The sequence below is a fragment of the Cynocephalus volans genome, chromosome 9, assembly GCF_027409185.1.
Source record: "Cynocephalus volans isolate mCynVol1 chromosome 9, mCynVol1.pri, whole genome shotgun sequence".
Classification (NCBI taxonomy): domain Eukaryota; kingdom Metazoa; phylum Chordata; class Mammalia; order Dermoptera; family Cynocephalidae; genus Cynocephalus; species Cynocephalus volans.
The window spans coordinates 23,050,506-23,067,409 of record NC_084468.1 but is presented as its reverse complement, the minus strand read 5'-3'; the positions used below and the strand labels follow the sequence as shown (position 1 = coordinate 23,067,409).

Sequence of the window (16,904 nt, the reverse complement as noted above, 5' to 3'; positions counted from 1 at the left end):
TTGCTCTGGCTAGTACTTCCAACACTATGTTGAATAGGAGTGGTGAGAGTGGGTATCCTTGTCTAGTTCCTGTTCTTAAAGGAAAAGCTTTCAGCTTTTCCCCATTCAGGATGATATTGGCAGTGGGTTTATCATATATGGCTTTAATTATGTTGAGATAATTTCCATCTATACCTAACTTATAGAGGGTCTTTGTCATGAATGAACGTTGAATTTTATCAAATGCTTTTTCAGCATCTATAGAGATGACCATATGGTCCTTGTGTGTGATTTTATTAATATGGTGTATCACATTTATTGATTTGCATATGTTGAACCAACCTTGCATCCCTGGGATGAATCCCACTTGATTGTGGTGAATAATTTTATGTATGTGTTGCTGTATTCTGTTAGCAAATATTTTATTGAGGATTTTTGCATCTATATTCATCAAGGATATCAGCCTGTAGTTTTCTTTTTTAGTTGTATCTTTACCTGATTTTTGTATTAGGATGATGTTTGCTTCACAGAATGAGTTTGGGAGAACTGCCTCTGTTTCAATCTTTTGGAATAGTTTGTAAAGAACTGGTGTCAATTCCTCTTTGAATGTTTGCTAAAATTCTGCTGTGAATTCATCTGGTCCTGGGCTTTTCCTTGTTGGGAGCCTTCAGATAACAGCTTCAATTTCCTTTATTGTTATTGGTCTCTTCAGATTTACTGCGTCTTCTTGGCTCAGTTTCGGGAGCTTATGTGTGTCCAGAAATTTATCCATTTCCTCCAGATTTTCAAATTTGTTGGCATATAGTTGTTTATAATAGTCTCGAATGATTCCTTGTATTTCAGATGTATCAGTTGTAATATCACCTTTTTCATTTCTAATTTGTGTTATTTGGATCTTGTCTCTTCTTTTTTTAGTTAGCCATGCTAATGGTTTGTCAATTTTATTTATCTTTTCAAAAAAACCAACTTTTTGATGACATTTTTATCAGAAATGGAAAGAACTATCCATACATTTATATGGAATAACAAAAGACCACGCATAGCCAAAGCAATGCTGAGCAAAAAAAATTAAAGCTGGAGGAATAACATTACCTGACCTTAAACTATACTACAAAGCTATAATAACCAAAACAGCATGGTACTGGCATAAAAACAGACACACTGATCAATGGAATAGAATAGAGAATCCACAAATCAACCCACACACCACACACCTACAGCCATCTGATCTTTGACAAAGGCACGAAACCTATACACTGGGGAAGAGACTGCCTCTTCAGCAAATGGTGCTGGGATAACTGGATATTCATATGCAGTAGAATGAAACTAGACCCATACCTTTCACCATATACTAAAGTCAACTCAAAATGGATTAAAGAATTAAATATACACCCCGAAACAATAAAACTTCTTAAAGAAAACATAGGAGAAACACTTCAGGAAGTAGGACTGGACACAGACTTCGTGAGTATGACCCCAAAAGGATGGGCAACCAAAGGAAAAATAAACAAATGGGATTATATCAAATGAAAAAGCTTCTGCACAGCAAAAGAAACAATTAACAGAGTTAAAAGACAACCAACAGAGTGGGAGAAAATGTTTGCAAAATATACATCTGACAAAGGATTAATATCCAGAATGTACAAGGAACTCAAACAACTTTACAAGAAAAAAACAAACAACCCAATTAAAAAATGGGCAAAAGAGCTAAATAGGCATTTCTCTAAGGAAGATATACAAATGGCCAACAGACATATGAAAAAATGCTCAACATCACTCAGCATTCGGGAAATGCAAATCAAAACCACACTGAGATACCATCTCACCCCAGTTAAGATGGCTAATATCCAAAAGACTGTGAATGATAAATGCTGGTGAGGTTGCGGAGAAAAAGGAACTCTTATACATTGTTGGTGGGACTGCAAAATGGTGCAGCCTCTATGGAAAATGATATGGAGGTTCCTCAAACAATTGCAGATAAATCTACTATATGACCCAGCTATCCCACTGCTGGGAATATACCCAGAGGAATGGAAATCATCAAGTCGAAGGTATACCTGTTTCCCAATGTTCATCACAGCACTCTTTGCAATAGCTAAGAGTTGGAGCCAGCCCAAATGTCCATCATCAGATAAGTGGATATGGAAAATGTGGTACATCTACACAATGGAATACTACTCTGCTATAAAAAAGAATGAAATACTGCCATTTGTAATGACATGGATGGACCTAGAGAGAATTATATTAAGTGAAACAAGTCAGGCACAGAAAGGGAAATATCACATGTTCTCACTTATTTGTGGGAGCTAAAAATAAATAAATAAATACACAAAAAACCAGGGGTGGGGGGAGGGAAGAAGACATAACAATTACAATTCCTTGAAATTGATAGGACAAGCAAACAGAAAGGACATTGTTGGGAGGGAGGATGGAGAAGGTGGAGGGAAGGAGGTTCGGTAATTGGCCACAATAATCAACCACATTGTATATTGACAAAATAAAATTAAATTTAAAAAATAAGAAAATACAAGTAGAGAAAAAAATTTTTTAAATAGATGAAAAATGAAGAATTTTACCTGCAAATTGGAATCAATAAAAAAGAACCATCTGGAAATTTTAGGACTGAAAAATACATCATGTGAATAATAATTCATTAGATGAATTTACCAGATATGTAAAGAGCATAAAACAGGATTAGTGATTTGGAAGGTCAAAAGAAAATATCCAAACTGAAGCACAGAGAAAAAATAATGGAAAATTTAGAAAAATGAGTATTAAGTAGAGATACATGGGACTCAGTAAAAAGGTCTAACATGCAAATAGGAGTTTCAGAAAGACAGAAGAGAGAAAAATGCAACAGAATAAATATGAGGGTACTTCAAAAAGTTGAGTGGAAATCTGAATTAAAAAGATAATACAAAATTTTCAAAGAACTTTTTGAAGTATGCTCATATTTGGACAGACAAAGGCCCCAAATTTTCCAAAACTGGTGAAAGATATCAACTCCAGATTTAAGAAGCCCCCCAAATCCAAAGCAGAATTAAATAATAATAGTAATAATAATAATACAAATAGCGCCACCACCATACCAAGGCACATCTTAACCAGTCTGCTAAAAATCAAAGGCAGAAAGGAAATGTTAAAAGCAGCCAGGTGGGGGTGGGAGATATATGTTCAGTGGACAACAAAAAGACTGATGGCTGACTTCTCAATAGAAAACAGAGAGTACAGAAGACAATGAAATAACACCTCACATGCTGAAAGAAAATTACTGCCAACCTAGAAATCTATCTGAAGAAAAAAAATTGTTCAAAAATAAAGATGAAATAGGGCCGGCCCTTGGCTCACTTGGGAGAGTGTGGTGCTGATAATACCAAGGCCACGGGTTTGGATCCCATATAGGGATGGCCGGTTAGCTCACTTCAGAGAGCGTGGTGCCGACAACACCAAGTCAAGGGTCAAGATCCCCTTACCGGTCATCTTTTAAATAAATAAATAAATAAATAAATAAATAAATAAATAAATAAATAAATAAATAAATGAAATAAAATAAAGACATCATCAGGCAAATAAAAACTGAGGAATCTGTCACCAGGAAACCTGAATTAAAAGAAATATTAAAAAGAGTCCTCATGGTAAAACAAAAATAATCCCAAGGTAAATATGGAAATGCAGAGGGGAATAATGAAGAACAAAAAGGATAAAAATGTGGTTAAGAATGAATAAATATCGACTGAATAGTAACACTACAAAACAATAATAGCAATGTCTCATGAGATTTAAAATATGCATAGATTTTAAATGCATGATAAAATAACACAAAAGGAAAAAGACGTAAATGAGTAACTTATTTTAATTTTTAGCATTACATCACAGGGAAACAGTGAAAGTAATAATTTATAAAAGACTATAATTAATCAAGAATAAATGCTGTAACCTCTGGATCAGCTACCTAAAAATAATAAAACAAGTTAATGGAAAGGAAAATACAATTTAAAAATATTTGAATAATCCCAAAGAATGCAAGAAATAGACAAAACTGGTGGTGGGAATGCAAAATGGTAGGACCACACTGGAAAACAGGCTGTCAGTTTCTTACAAATGTTAACCATAGTCTCACCATATAATCCAGCCATCGTGCTCCTTGGTATTTACCCAAAGGAGTTAAATACTTATGTCCACACAAAAACCTACACATGAACATTACAGCAGCTTTATTCACAACTGCCAAAAGTTAGGAATTAGAACTAGAAGAAAAGCAGGTATGTCTCTTTTGCCCAATATGTCTCATCTGCCCATCACAGATGCAAGGCAGAGTTTGGCTGCCAAAGGGAAAAGGGGGAAAATGAAGAATATGAAGAAGAGGGATCAAATTTTTTTAAAAATGTTAAGATGAGAGATGAAACCAAATATATCAGTGAATTCATTAAGTGTAAATATAAACTAAATAATACAATTAAAAGACTATAATTCTCAATCTGGATTTTAAAAAACAACTATAACTATATGGCGCTTTCAAGAGACATACCTCAAATATGGTCACAGAGAGGGTGAATATAAAAGAATGGAAAAACCCATACTATGCAACTACTAACCAAAAGACAGCTGGTGTAGCTATACTAACACCACACAAAACAGACTTTAAGGAAAAAAACCTTACTACAGATAGAGGGATATTTCATAATAATAAAGGGTTGTTAATCCAACAGGAAGACATCACAGTATAAATCTGTATGCAACCAATAAAAATACCCTTAAAATATATAAGCAAAAATCTGAAAGAATTAAAAGGAAAAATAGACCAGTATGAAATCATAATGAGAGATTTTAACATATTTCTGTCAATAGCTGATGGAACAAACAAAAAAATAATTCAATAAGATTACAGAAGAGCTGAAAAGCATAATTGCCAACTTGACCTCAGTGACATAGATAATCTGACCCAACAGTGACAGTATACACATTCTTCATAAAGTCACATAGAACATTTAGCAAAATTGACTACATATGGGTCATAAAACAATACAGAAGATAACATAGGAGAAAATCTAGGTCACCTTGGGTTTGGCGATTACTTTTTAGACACAACACTAAGTGCACAATCCATAAATAAAAAGTTGGTAAGATGGACACCATTAAAATTTAAAACTTCTGCTCTGAGAAAGATACTGAAGAGAATGAAAAGACTAGCAATAGAATAGGAGAAAATATTTACAAAACACATATCTGATAAAGGACTTGTACCTAAAACATACAACAAATATTTAAAATTCAACAACAAGAAAAAAAAACAACCTAATTAAAAAATGGGCAAAAGATCTAAACAGACATCTCACCAAAGAAGACATACTGTTGGCAAATAAACATGAAAAGATACTCAATATCATATGTCATTAGGGAATCACAAATTAAAACAGTGAGATATCATGACACACATTAGAATGGCTAAAATCCAAAACACTGATAACACCAAATGCTGACAAGGATGTTAGCACCAAACGCTAACAGGAACTCTCACTCTCTGCTGGTGGGAATGCAAAATGGTAAAACCACACTGGAAAACAGGCTGTCAGTTTCTTACAAATGTTAACCATAGTCTCACCATATAATCCAGCCATCGTGCTCCTTGGTATTTACCCAAAGGAGTTAAATACTTATGTCCACACAAAAACCTACACATGAACATTACAGCAGCTTTATTCACAACTGCCAAAAGTTAGAAGCAACCAATTGAGATAGATATCTTTCAATAGGTGAACATATAAACAAACTATGGACCATCAATACAATTAAATATTATTCTGTGAAAAAAAATTATCAAGCCATGAAAAGACAGAGAGGAACATTAAATACATATTGCTAAGTGAAAGAAGCCAGTGAAAATACTACATACTGTATAATTTCAACCAAATGGCATTCTTAAAGGCAAAACTATAGAGACAGTAAAAAGATCAGTGGTTGCCAGGGTCTCAGAGGAAGGGAGAGATGAATAGGTTGGGAACAGGGGATTTTTAGGGCAGTGAAACATTATTATGTATGATACTGGAATAGTGAATCATGACATATATTTGTCAAAATCCATAAAACTGTACAAACAAAGAATGAATGAACCCTCATATAAACTATGAACTTTAGTTAATAATAAAGTGCCAATATTGGCTCAACTAATATTAGTTCAACTGTAACAAATGTTCCACACTAATGCAAGTTGTGAATAATAGAAGAAAACTATGTGCAAGCAAGGGGAAAGGGATATATGGGAACTCTGTAATTTATGCTCAATTTTTCAGTAAACCCAAGACTTTTCTAAAAAATAAAATCTATTTTTTTAAAATCTTCCCAAACAGAAAATCCCCGACATAGGCTTCACTGGAGAATTCTTTCAAACTTTAAAATATAACAAATCTCATAACACTCTTGCAGCAAATAGAACATAAAGGAGGCAATTCTTCCCTATTCATTTTATGAGGCCAGCAAAACCTTGATGTAAAACTTGACAGACATTACCAAGAAAAGAACATTACATACAATCTTACTCATGACATAGCTGCAATCTCTAAACACATATTATGGGAGTTCTGCTAACTCCACTGTAGAAAGCCACTACAAGATAATGTCACTCCCAGCCCAACATTGAGGAAAAAAACAACAACAGTATAATCTACAAAATCATAACTTTTGAACCCATCAGATAACTGAAGCTGTAAGACAACTGAGTGAACTAAATTCCAAAGAGTCACAAGCTCCTGAAAGGACAGATGGGACTCCAAACTATTTTATCTTTGGCAGAGCACAAGAGGAAAAGGAGGCTACCATACAAGAGAGTAAGAAGAAATCAACTAAAATGTTAACCATTATAGACTAGCTGTGGACTAGCATATCAGTTTGGAATAGCTCGAAGCCCAAAACAAAAGGGGAATCTATACTCACTTGAATGCTCTTTCCATGGGTCTCCTCCAGGTGCCCACACAAAATATTGAGGACAGAGCAGGAAATTGCAGAGAGCACCCTTTTGTGACACAGGTGTGTAAGAAGAGATAGGCTGCCAGTGCAGGACAAGCATAAAACCATGCTACCTTGGCCAAACTCTCCTCTCACATGAGGCAAAGGCATTAAACCACTGGAGGAGGGCTCAGAAACCCTCCCTATTTTAGACAAAGCAGTAATTCATTGCTTCCAGGGGGCAGGATAGATGCAAAATCCCTCTGCCTTACAGGAAAGAAAGAAAACTCTGCTGGGCCTAGGATCCCACACCAATACAAAGAAGAAGTAAACTAGCACTAGAAGAAAAGCAGGTATGTCTCTTTTGCCCAATATGTCTCATCTGCCCATCACAGATGCAAGGCAGAGTTTGGCTGCCAAAGGGAGAAGGGGAAAAAACATGCCAAAGTGAGAAAGACCCATCCCCAAGGCACATGGACTGAGACAGGAAAATAGAGAACCCCTGTGCCTACCAGGAGCCTAGGACTGACTGACAAGCAGCAGACTGCTATTGAGGGAGGAGAAGAGCATGGAGAGAGATCTCCCTCTGATGCACTAACAGAGACTAATGAAAGCTGAGAATGTAGTAGAAACACTGATTCTCAAGTAGCCCAAGACCTATTCTTTTAATTTACTTATTATTTAATTTACTTATTTTTTCATTCCAGTGTCAGGTTTTGTTTGTTTGTTTGTTTTTAACTGAATCATAATTGATTATACATATTTTGGGGGTTCAACATTGATGTATGTTGATCAAATCAATATTATTAGCATATATATCATTACAAATCATACTAATTCTTTATGCCCCTTATCCAATCTCTCTTGATCCCCTCCCCCTCCCCCCTCCCACCTCTGATAACCCTAGATTTTTTCTCTCCTTCTGGAAAAGTAACAGGTTACTTTGGTGATCTGTTGCCTGGATGACCTGTCTGGTGCTGAAAGAGGTGTGTTCGGGTCCCCCACTATTATCATAGAGCAGATGCTTCTTCTATCACTCTGGAATGGGCGTTGTGGAGAGAGACATCCTCTTCTTTTCCTTGGTCTCCGCTGGTGACTCTCCCTGTATCAATGCACTTAAGTGGCTAATAGGCCATCTGCCCTGGTGGTTGTGGCATCTAGCTGCTTTTGTGGAAGCCATGGCTATTGTGGTGGCTGTGGTGGGCCACCCACATGGAAGTGGTGTTTTGGCATGTTCCTTGCCTGGTTGTGGGAGGAGGGGTCAGTCCCTGGCTCCATCTGTTTTTACATTCTAATATGTTGTTGCAGAGCAGTTGGGGAGAGGGGGAGAGGGGAAGGGAGAAGGAAAGAGGGTGGGAGAAGGAGGAATGGGTTGTGATTGAGGCCCGTGGCACCCCCCTCATTACTGCAGGGGAGACCAGGGGACTTCCAGTGGCGGCTTGGTCATTGCTGGGCTGAATCCAGATGTCAGGGGGTGTGGCTGAAGCCCTCAGCCCCCCACTGCCCCAGCTCTGGAGCCTGGGGTGTTTCCTGTGGCAGCTGGGTGGTCATTGCTGGACTGGTTGTGGATGTTGTGGGGGGCATGGCTGAGGCCCCCGGCCCTCCCCACTCCCTGGCTTGGGGGACCAGGGGGCTTCTGGTCCTTCTAGGTTTTATAGGTGTTATTTGGGGAAGTGACACCTTTACTAGTAAATATCAAACTTTGTCTCTGGTCTGTGGGTATTTTGTTTTTCCTTTCAGTTCTGTGTTGGATTATTCACTGTTCCCACTACTTAAACTCTGCATTGGAACTAGTTTGTTGTCCTTTGCTTACTTCTAAAATGGGGGAACTTCCTGTGGGGACCGGCACTTGAGCCCTGTGTTTGAGCTAAATTGCTGCTTTGCTGCTGATTCCCTGGGAAGACTTTTTGTGCAGCTCAAGTTTTAATGGTTGACTTTATAGGTACTTCCTGGTCTCGTGAGATCCAGTGCACCTGGGTTGTGTAGAAACTCTGGTCTGGACCTGAGTCTTTTCAGCAAACTGCACCCCCTGCAGTTCTATATTCCTGACCAGTCTCCACAGAGTGGGCCTGTGCTGACTGGAGGTCAGATCAGTTGTCCTTGCTGTGCCCAATGTTCCCCCCGTGGCCTGCCTCCCCCACTGCCTGTGCTCCAAACACCTGTCATGAGATGGGCTCTGCGCCGGTCCTTTGTGATGACTCACTGGCCTCTAAGTGGCTCCTTTTTTCAATTGTTGTGGCTCCTCACTCTTATGTGGGTCCATGGAGACCCTGTTAGTGGTCTTGCTGGCCTGCAGGCCACCAAGGCCCTCTTCTCCCCTTCCACCTCCAAGCAACTTCATGCAAAGGGCACAGCTGCAGCTTTTGCCAACTCTTGCTCCATGGGCTCACCAGCTCCAGCCCTGAAGCAGCTGGGATTTGAAATGGTGGGAGCAGTCCTTTCTTTCTCTCATTCTGGCTTCTCCTGCCTTCATGCACTCCATAGGTCTCTCCTCCTCTCCCCTGAGCTCTAGCAACCCCAGCTTGACTATCCTTGCTTTTTAATAGTTGTAAATTGGTTGATTTGTGGGAGAGAGTGACACTGGGGACCATCTATTCCTCCATCTTGACCCGAAGTCCCCAAGACCTATTCTAAGCACAAAGTTACAGCAGGCCACCACTCACTAGAGGTATTTGAAACCTGTGGTACACTGAAAGTAATGACAACAATAATAAAACCTGGCTACCCATGACTATATTGACTGAAGCCCCCACACTCAATAAGGATATAGAATACTTGAACAAAATTATCAATCTACTTGACCTAATTGACATTTTTAGAACAGCAACAGCAGAAAGAACATTCTTTTCAAGCACACATGAAACATTCAACAAGAGAGAACTTATTCTGGGTCATAAGAGAAACTCCAGCACATTTAAAAGAACTAAAATCATATACATTATGTTCTTGACCATAATGGAATTAAACTAGAAATCACTCAGAGAAAGATATTAGTAAAATTCTCCAAAATTTGGAAACTAAACAATTCATTTCTAAATCATCCATGGGTCAAAGATATAGTCACAGAAAAATTTTGTAAAAATTCTGTATTGAGTGAAAATGACAATAGACTACATCATAATTCATGGGAACCAGCTAAAGTAGTATACAGAGGGAATTTATAGCATTATATTAGAATAGAATAAAGGTATCAAATCCATCAACTACATTTCCACTTAAAGAACTAGAAATATGCAAATTAAATCCAAAGAAAGCAGAAAAAAAATAATAAAGAGAAAAAATCAGAGAGAGTGAACACAGAAAAACAAAACTAAAAGTTAGTTCTTTGAAAAGATCAGTAAAATGGATAACTCTGGCCAGACTAATCAAGAAAAAAAGATAAAACACAAATTACAGTGTTAGGAATAAAAAAGGGACTATCACTACAAATCCTACAGACACTGAAAGAAAAATAAGGGAATAATATAAATAACTTTATGCCAATAAATTTGATAATGTAGATTAGGTGAAACAATATCTTGAAACATAAAAGATATCAATATTTACATAAGAAAAAAAAGATAACCTGAATAGCCCTGCATATATTTTTTAATCGAATTTTTTATTAAAATGTTTCCACAAAGAAAACTCTAGGTCCCAATGACTTTAGTGGGAATTCTACTGTACATTTAAGGAGGAAATAATATTAATTCTACACAAATTCCTCCAGAAAATAGGAGACGAGGAAATGCTTCCCAGCTCATTTTTAATAAGATTGGCATTAACTTGATATCAAAACCAGACAAAACTGTTACAAGAAAACTACAAACTGATATCTTTCATAAATATAATCACAAAACCTTCAGCAAAATATTAGTGAATTAAATCAAGAAATACATAAGAAGGATAATGGATCATAACCAAGTGAAATTTATCTCAGAAATGCAAACTGGTACAACTGTAGTGGATTGAATTATTTCCACCCAAAACTACTGAAGCTTGAATTGTCTCCCAAGTTTTATGTACTAGAAACTTAGCCCCCACTGTGACTGTTAAGAGGATGGGAAATCCTATTACGGTAATTGAAAGGTGGAGCCTTTAAGAGCTGATTGGACTGTAGGACCATGGGGTAGTGAATGGATTAAAAATGGTAGTCAGGACTGTGGTTCTAAGGGCTTTAAAAGAAGAGGAGAGTCTGTCTTTCTGTTCTTTCTGCTCTCTCTGCTTCCACCATCTTGCAATGTGAGACCCCTGGGTCACTGTCGCCACTACCAGATGGACTTTAGACTTCTCAGCCTCAGAAACTGTAAGCAATAAATTTCAATTTCTTCATAAATCACCCAGTTCTGTGTATTCTGCTATAAGCAACACAAACAGACTAAAACATGCAACATTCAACGCCAATCAGTTATTCGCTATATCAACATACTAAAAGGAAAAAATCACAAATGGAAGTATTAAACAAAATTGTACATCCATTCATGGCAAAACTCTCAGAAAACCAGGAAGAGAATTTCTTCTCTTTAACCTGACTTTAAAAAAGCATCTATACAACACTACACTGGAGGCATCATCCAGTACAATAAGGCAAGATAAAGAAGTAAAAGGCATACAGATTGGAAAGGAAAAATTTAACACTGTCTTTATTCACGACTGGTACATATATACCTGGAAAATCCTAAGTAATCTATAAGAAAGGTACTATCACAAATAAGTACATTTAGCAAGCTGTCAAGATACATGTTGAATATACCAGTATCAATTGTGTTTTTGTATACTAACTATAAAGAATTGGAAATTTAAATGAGAAAAAAAATTACCACTTATAATAACATCAAAGAACATGAAATTCTTAGAGAAAAATATTAACAAAAAGTGTGCAAGACTTATATACTGAAACTACAAAACACTGACAAGAGAAAATAAAGATGATACAAATAAATGAAGAGATAAACTATGTAACAGGCCAGAAGCACAGGCCAGAAAACTAAATATTGTTAAGATGTCAGTTCTCCCCAAATTGATCTATAGATTCAACATAATCCAAATCCAAGTCCCAGCAAGTTGTGTAGTAATTTACAAGTTGATTCTAAAATTTAAATGGCAAAGCAAAGGACCTAGAATAGCCAAAACAATTTTGAAAAAGAGAAACAAAGAGGCTTATTCAAGGCTTACTACAAATTTACCTACACACACACACACACACACACACACACACACACACACACACACACACACACTCTTCTAGGAGTGTGTGTGTGTGTGTGTGTGTTACTGATTTGCAACAAAGGTGCCAAGGAAATTTATGGAGAAAAAATAGATTTTTTCAACAAATAGGTACCGGAAATACTGGATATCCATATGCAAGAAAAAACCCAAAAGCCCCTCCTTGCAGCAAATACAAAAATTAACTCAAAATAGAACACAGATCTAAATGTTAAAGCTAAAACTATAAAACTTCTAGAACAAACAAACATCGAAGAATCTTTTTTGAGACTTTGGGTTAGGGCAAAGATTTATAAGCAGGGCAAAAAAAACACAAATTATTTTTTAAATTAATCAAAATTTACATCATCGAAATTAAAATTTTTTGTTCTTTGAAAGTCCCAGTTAAGAAAATGAAATTATAGATAAGCTACAGACTGGGAGAAAATATGTGCAAGATGCATATTGATAAAGGACTCATATCATATGTTAAAAATCCTTACTACTCAACAATACAAAGATAACATAAGTTTTTTCAATGGGCAAAGGAATTGAACAGACTTCTTACCCGAAGAAGATGAGCACATGAGCAAATGCTTAATATCATTAGTCATTCAGGAAATGCAATTAAAGCTACAATGAGATACTACTATGCTTCTTCTAGAGGAGTGTAATTAATTAATAAAAACTAATAAATAGAAAACTGACGACATACATCAAGCACCATCTAGGATGCGGAACAACCTGAACTCTCACCAATTGTGGCGAGAATGCAAAATGTTCCAGCCACTTGAGAAAGTTCGGCAGTTTCTTATAGAATTAAACACTTACCGTACAACTCAGAAATTCCACTCCTAGGTATGTATCCAAAAAATAAACAATAAAACAAATATCCAAGCAAAGACCTATATCAGAATGTATATATCAGCTTTATTCACAATCTCTAAAACTGGAAAACAATCCAAATGCCCATCAACCAATGAATGGATAAACAAACCGTGGTACATCCAAACAACGAAGTATTATTTAGCAATAAAAAGGAAAAGAAACTACCAAAATACCAACAACACGGATGACTCTCAAAAGCAATTACGCTAAATGACAGAAAGCAGGCACAAAAGTTTACATGTTGTATGGTTCCATTTATATGACATTCACAAAAAAGGCAAAGATCTCCTGATCAATCTGTGCATCCACTGTGCCTAGCACGTTAGAAAGTACTCATTTATTGACAGACCAGGAATGATTGCAGGGAGGGTAAAGTGCAACAAAGCGATACATTGACACGAAAGCAAATAAGCACCTGGAGGCCCAAATCCACCCACAAGAGGGAAAAGTGAGGAGAAGCGTGGTCCAAGCTACCATCAGAGTCCAGCAGCTTGAAAAATTACAACCTGTAAATGACTACAGGAATAGGTGAGTGGCCTCGGCGTTTCTCTGGCGGGAAGAAAGGCGTCATCACGCCCCACCCTTTTTTAAGAATCTATTACCCCCCGCCTGGGGCTGAGCAAGCGGAGCCTGCACCAGAGCGGGGCTGGAGAGACCAGAGGAGAACTGTGGCTTGGGCTCGGGCGCTGGAGAAGGAGACACGACCTCAGCACGGCCCCCCGTCTCCATCCCTTCCCAGCCGGCCTCGCTTACCCAGGCCTGCCGTTCCAGCTGAGCGTACAAATTGGAGCCCTTGAGCTTCTGGACTATCTGGGCAATAATGAGAGACAAATCCGACTCCTCCTGAAACATTTCCCCTGCCCTAGCCCGCCAAGCCGCGGGGACAGGCCGCCGGTTCGGGGAGAACAGGCTACCGGGTCCCACTCAGGGCCAGTGACACTTCTCTGGGACCTTATTACGCTGGGGCTCCTCCAGCGGGCGTTACCAGGCAACTGCCGGGCCGTGTGTCCGTCCCTCTCTGGTCCCCTCCGCGCTTGAAGGCCCCAGCACCTGCGTTCCGCCCGCAGAAAAGGACCTGGGCGGGGACGTTCCATTGTTTCTGCCTAGTCTGTCGTTGAAAGGCGAGGACAGAAGCTCTTTCCTCCAGAGCCACAGCTCCTCTGATGCACAAGGGAAACCCACAGGTTGTGTATTTTTGTATTTTACCATACAAAGGGTCATTCCTCTTTCACCTTTCAATCTGTGCAGAAATAGGGTGCAATGACACAGCAAATTACACTCAAGAATTGTCGGGCCGTGACACCAGCTGTGTGAACTTGGGCGAGGTGCTTAAATTTCAGAACTCAAGTTTCCGCCACCGTAAAATAATATCCAGTTTACAGGATGTTGGGATGATTAGCCGGGGTTAAAATCGTGAAGGTGCAGAGCACTGCACATAGAACTCCGTTTTGTTTCATCTTCTTCCGTTTCCATTCTTTGGAGTCATATGCCGGGAATAAATAGACAATTTCGTCTCATCTAGCAGCTATAAATTAACCAAGAAGTATTATCGTTAGGTTTTCCACTAAGCATTGGCAATTAGAGGATGAATAAAACATTGTTCCAGTCTCCAAAGAATTTACCATCTAGATTCCTTCTCTTCCATGTATTTATTCATTCATTGAATCAATCATTTATTAATTCATTCAGCTTTCGAGGTATCAAGCATTTACATACAAGGAATTGTGTGGGCACAAAGGCCTAATAAAATATGGTTCTTGCCTTCAAGAAAATATATAAAAGATCTTTAGAAGAACTAGAAGTAACTGATTTAACTAATTGAATGACATCCCCAAAGGCCGATGCAACCACAAAAGGGCCTGAGGAATAATGAACACATTAGAATAACCTCACCAAAATAATAAGGATTAATTTCAAATACGTTTTTAAGCAAAGCAAAAGTATTATTCCAAGAAAACAGACCAAGATTGCTGCAAAAGTTACTATAGACTAATGACATTAAATACTAACGTGCTAAGGAATCAAAAGAGATATTGTTAAATCAAATGCAGGTTCTGATTCAGTAGGTCTCTGGTGGGACCTGGTAATCTGAATTTCTGACAAGTCCCGGGAGATTGTGATTTGGTAAAGACTACATTCTGAATAGCAAAGGACTGGAACAGGTAAACAATAGGAATTCAAAGGGACTAGACATCCTGGCATTCATAACACCACCGTTCAGAATACTGTGATAATAAATACAGATTCTAATTAACCCAGTTGGTCATGTCTGTTTATTAAACCAAATCTGGAAAGAGGCAGGCAGGAAAGAAACAAAACACTTAAAGGCAGCTAATGACAACCACAAAACATGTAGTTTCTCTAAAAATCACTCTTCCACAACTCAGAATTTCTCAAACGTGCAGATGAGTAGATTTCCTCAACTCTTTATAGTCTCTTCACTCCAACATCCCACCCATCCATGAATCTCTACCACAAACCTCACCTCAATAAAAAAAAAAAAGAAAAAGAAAACTATGACAGTTCCTTTAAGATTGAAAGGGGTGGGGTGATTAGTAACTAAAGAGATAAGGATGCTTAGGTTGAGAAGGGTCAAAGAGAATAGAGAAAGAAGATGAAGCTGGAGAGCATAAGAAAAAGCACAGTGCATGCAGTCAGAAGACATTCTAGCTCCTCTTCTAGTATGAGCCCTAGGAACTGCATGACTCTTTTTCCCCATCAGAGTTTCAGCTTTCTTATCTGTAACAAAAGGGTAAAACACCCGCCTGAGGGGCTATTATGAGGAGTAAATGTACCTAGCATTAAAATATTAATAAATATTAATAAATTAAATATTAAAGCTTAAATAATTAAGTAAATATAATGCCCAGTACTATTGACAAGAAAATGGAAAGTAACTAAATAAACATAGCAACATAGGTGAAAGTGCCCAGCATAATTCTTTTCACAGAGGACTAAAGTAATTTTTTAGAACAAGTTAAAGCAACAATTAAGAAGTTTCGAGTTGATTCTGAAAGCATGTCCAAGCAAAAAATACTTCTAATCCTAATATTTTAAAAAATGTTTCTTACATACATTGAAGCAGGTGTGTTGGAGTTATAATTTAATTCTAGAATGCCCTTTGCCCCTTTTTTCCAATTCGATTTAGCAAAACTTTTCAGAACATCTGCTCTAGGCTAGAAATGGCAAGGAATACAAAGATGAGTAAGATGTTTTTTTCTCTCAAGGAGTTCTCAGTCTCAAAGAGAAGATTCAGTCAAAGAGCTATTATGGTACACAGAACCCTTTAATCTCCCACCCGTGTATCTGGAAATTTTATTACTCTAAAGTCATCTCCCCACAAGAAACTGAAGGCACAAAGTCCCATCTCAATCACACAAGGGGGAACTTTGCCTTGGAAATCCTTACCATATTCAGAGTTAGTGGAGATGGGGAAAACCCTCTATTTCTGACATTTCAGAGTGAAACATGATCCAGCTTTATAGATGACTAGAGAGAGGGGGTCTTATCCCATCTGAGTGGTTACAACAATGTAAACAGAGACCAAAGTAAAATACATGCAGAGGGAAGTCTCCTCAAAGTTCTTTTAAATTTAGAACACACGTACTTCTAGGCCAACATGTGTAAGGCTCTGGGCTCAACCCTGCCTTTTTCAGACCTGCTCTGCTTTGATCTATTTTACATATAATACTGTGTTGAATTTCATTGGGGAGACACAGTGGTGCATTTGAAAATCACTGACTAGTGGTGCCATGTGACAAGTATGTGGACCATGTCAAAAACACTCTGCCAGCCTAACACAAAATTGAGGTGTACTTCAAGTGTACACTGGAACATATTCTTACTTTATTCATGAGTGTGGCTTGTAAAACTACTACCATCTAAAATTAAAAGTATTTTCAACTGTTGTT

General features: G+C 37.8%; 1 protein-coding gene across 2 annotated transcripts in view; it reads right to left on the bottom strand.

Moving 5' to 3' along the window:
- TBC1D19 (TBC1 domain family member 19) overlaps positions 1 to 13,938 on the bottom strand; it is a 154,081-nt gene extending 140,143 nt beyond the window's left edge. For both annotated transcript variants that reach the window (XM_063108149.1, XM_063108150.1), the window contains exon 1: positions 13,747 to 13,938. In XM_063108149.1, coding sequence (XP_062964219.1) covers positions 13,747 to 13,845 — 99 coding nt within the window. In that variant the 5' untranslated portion in view covers positions 13,846 to 13,938. The remainder of the gene's footprint in view (positions 1 to 13,746) is intronic.
- Positions 13,939 to 16,904: the final 2,966 nt, after the last annotated feature.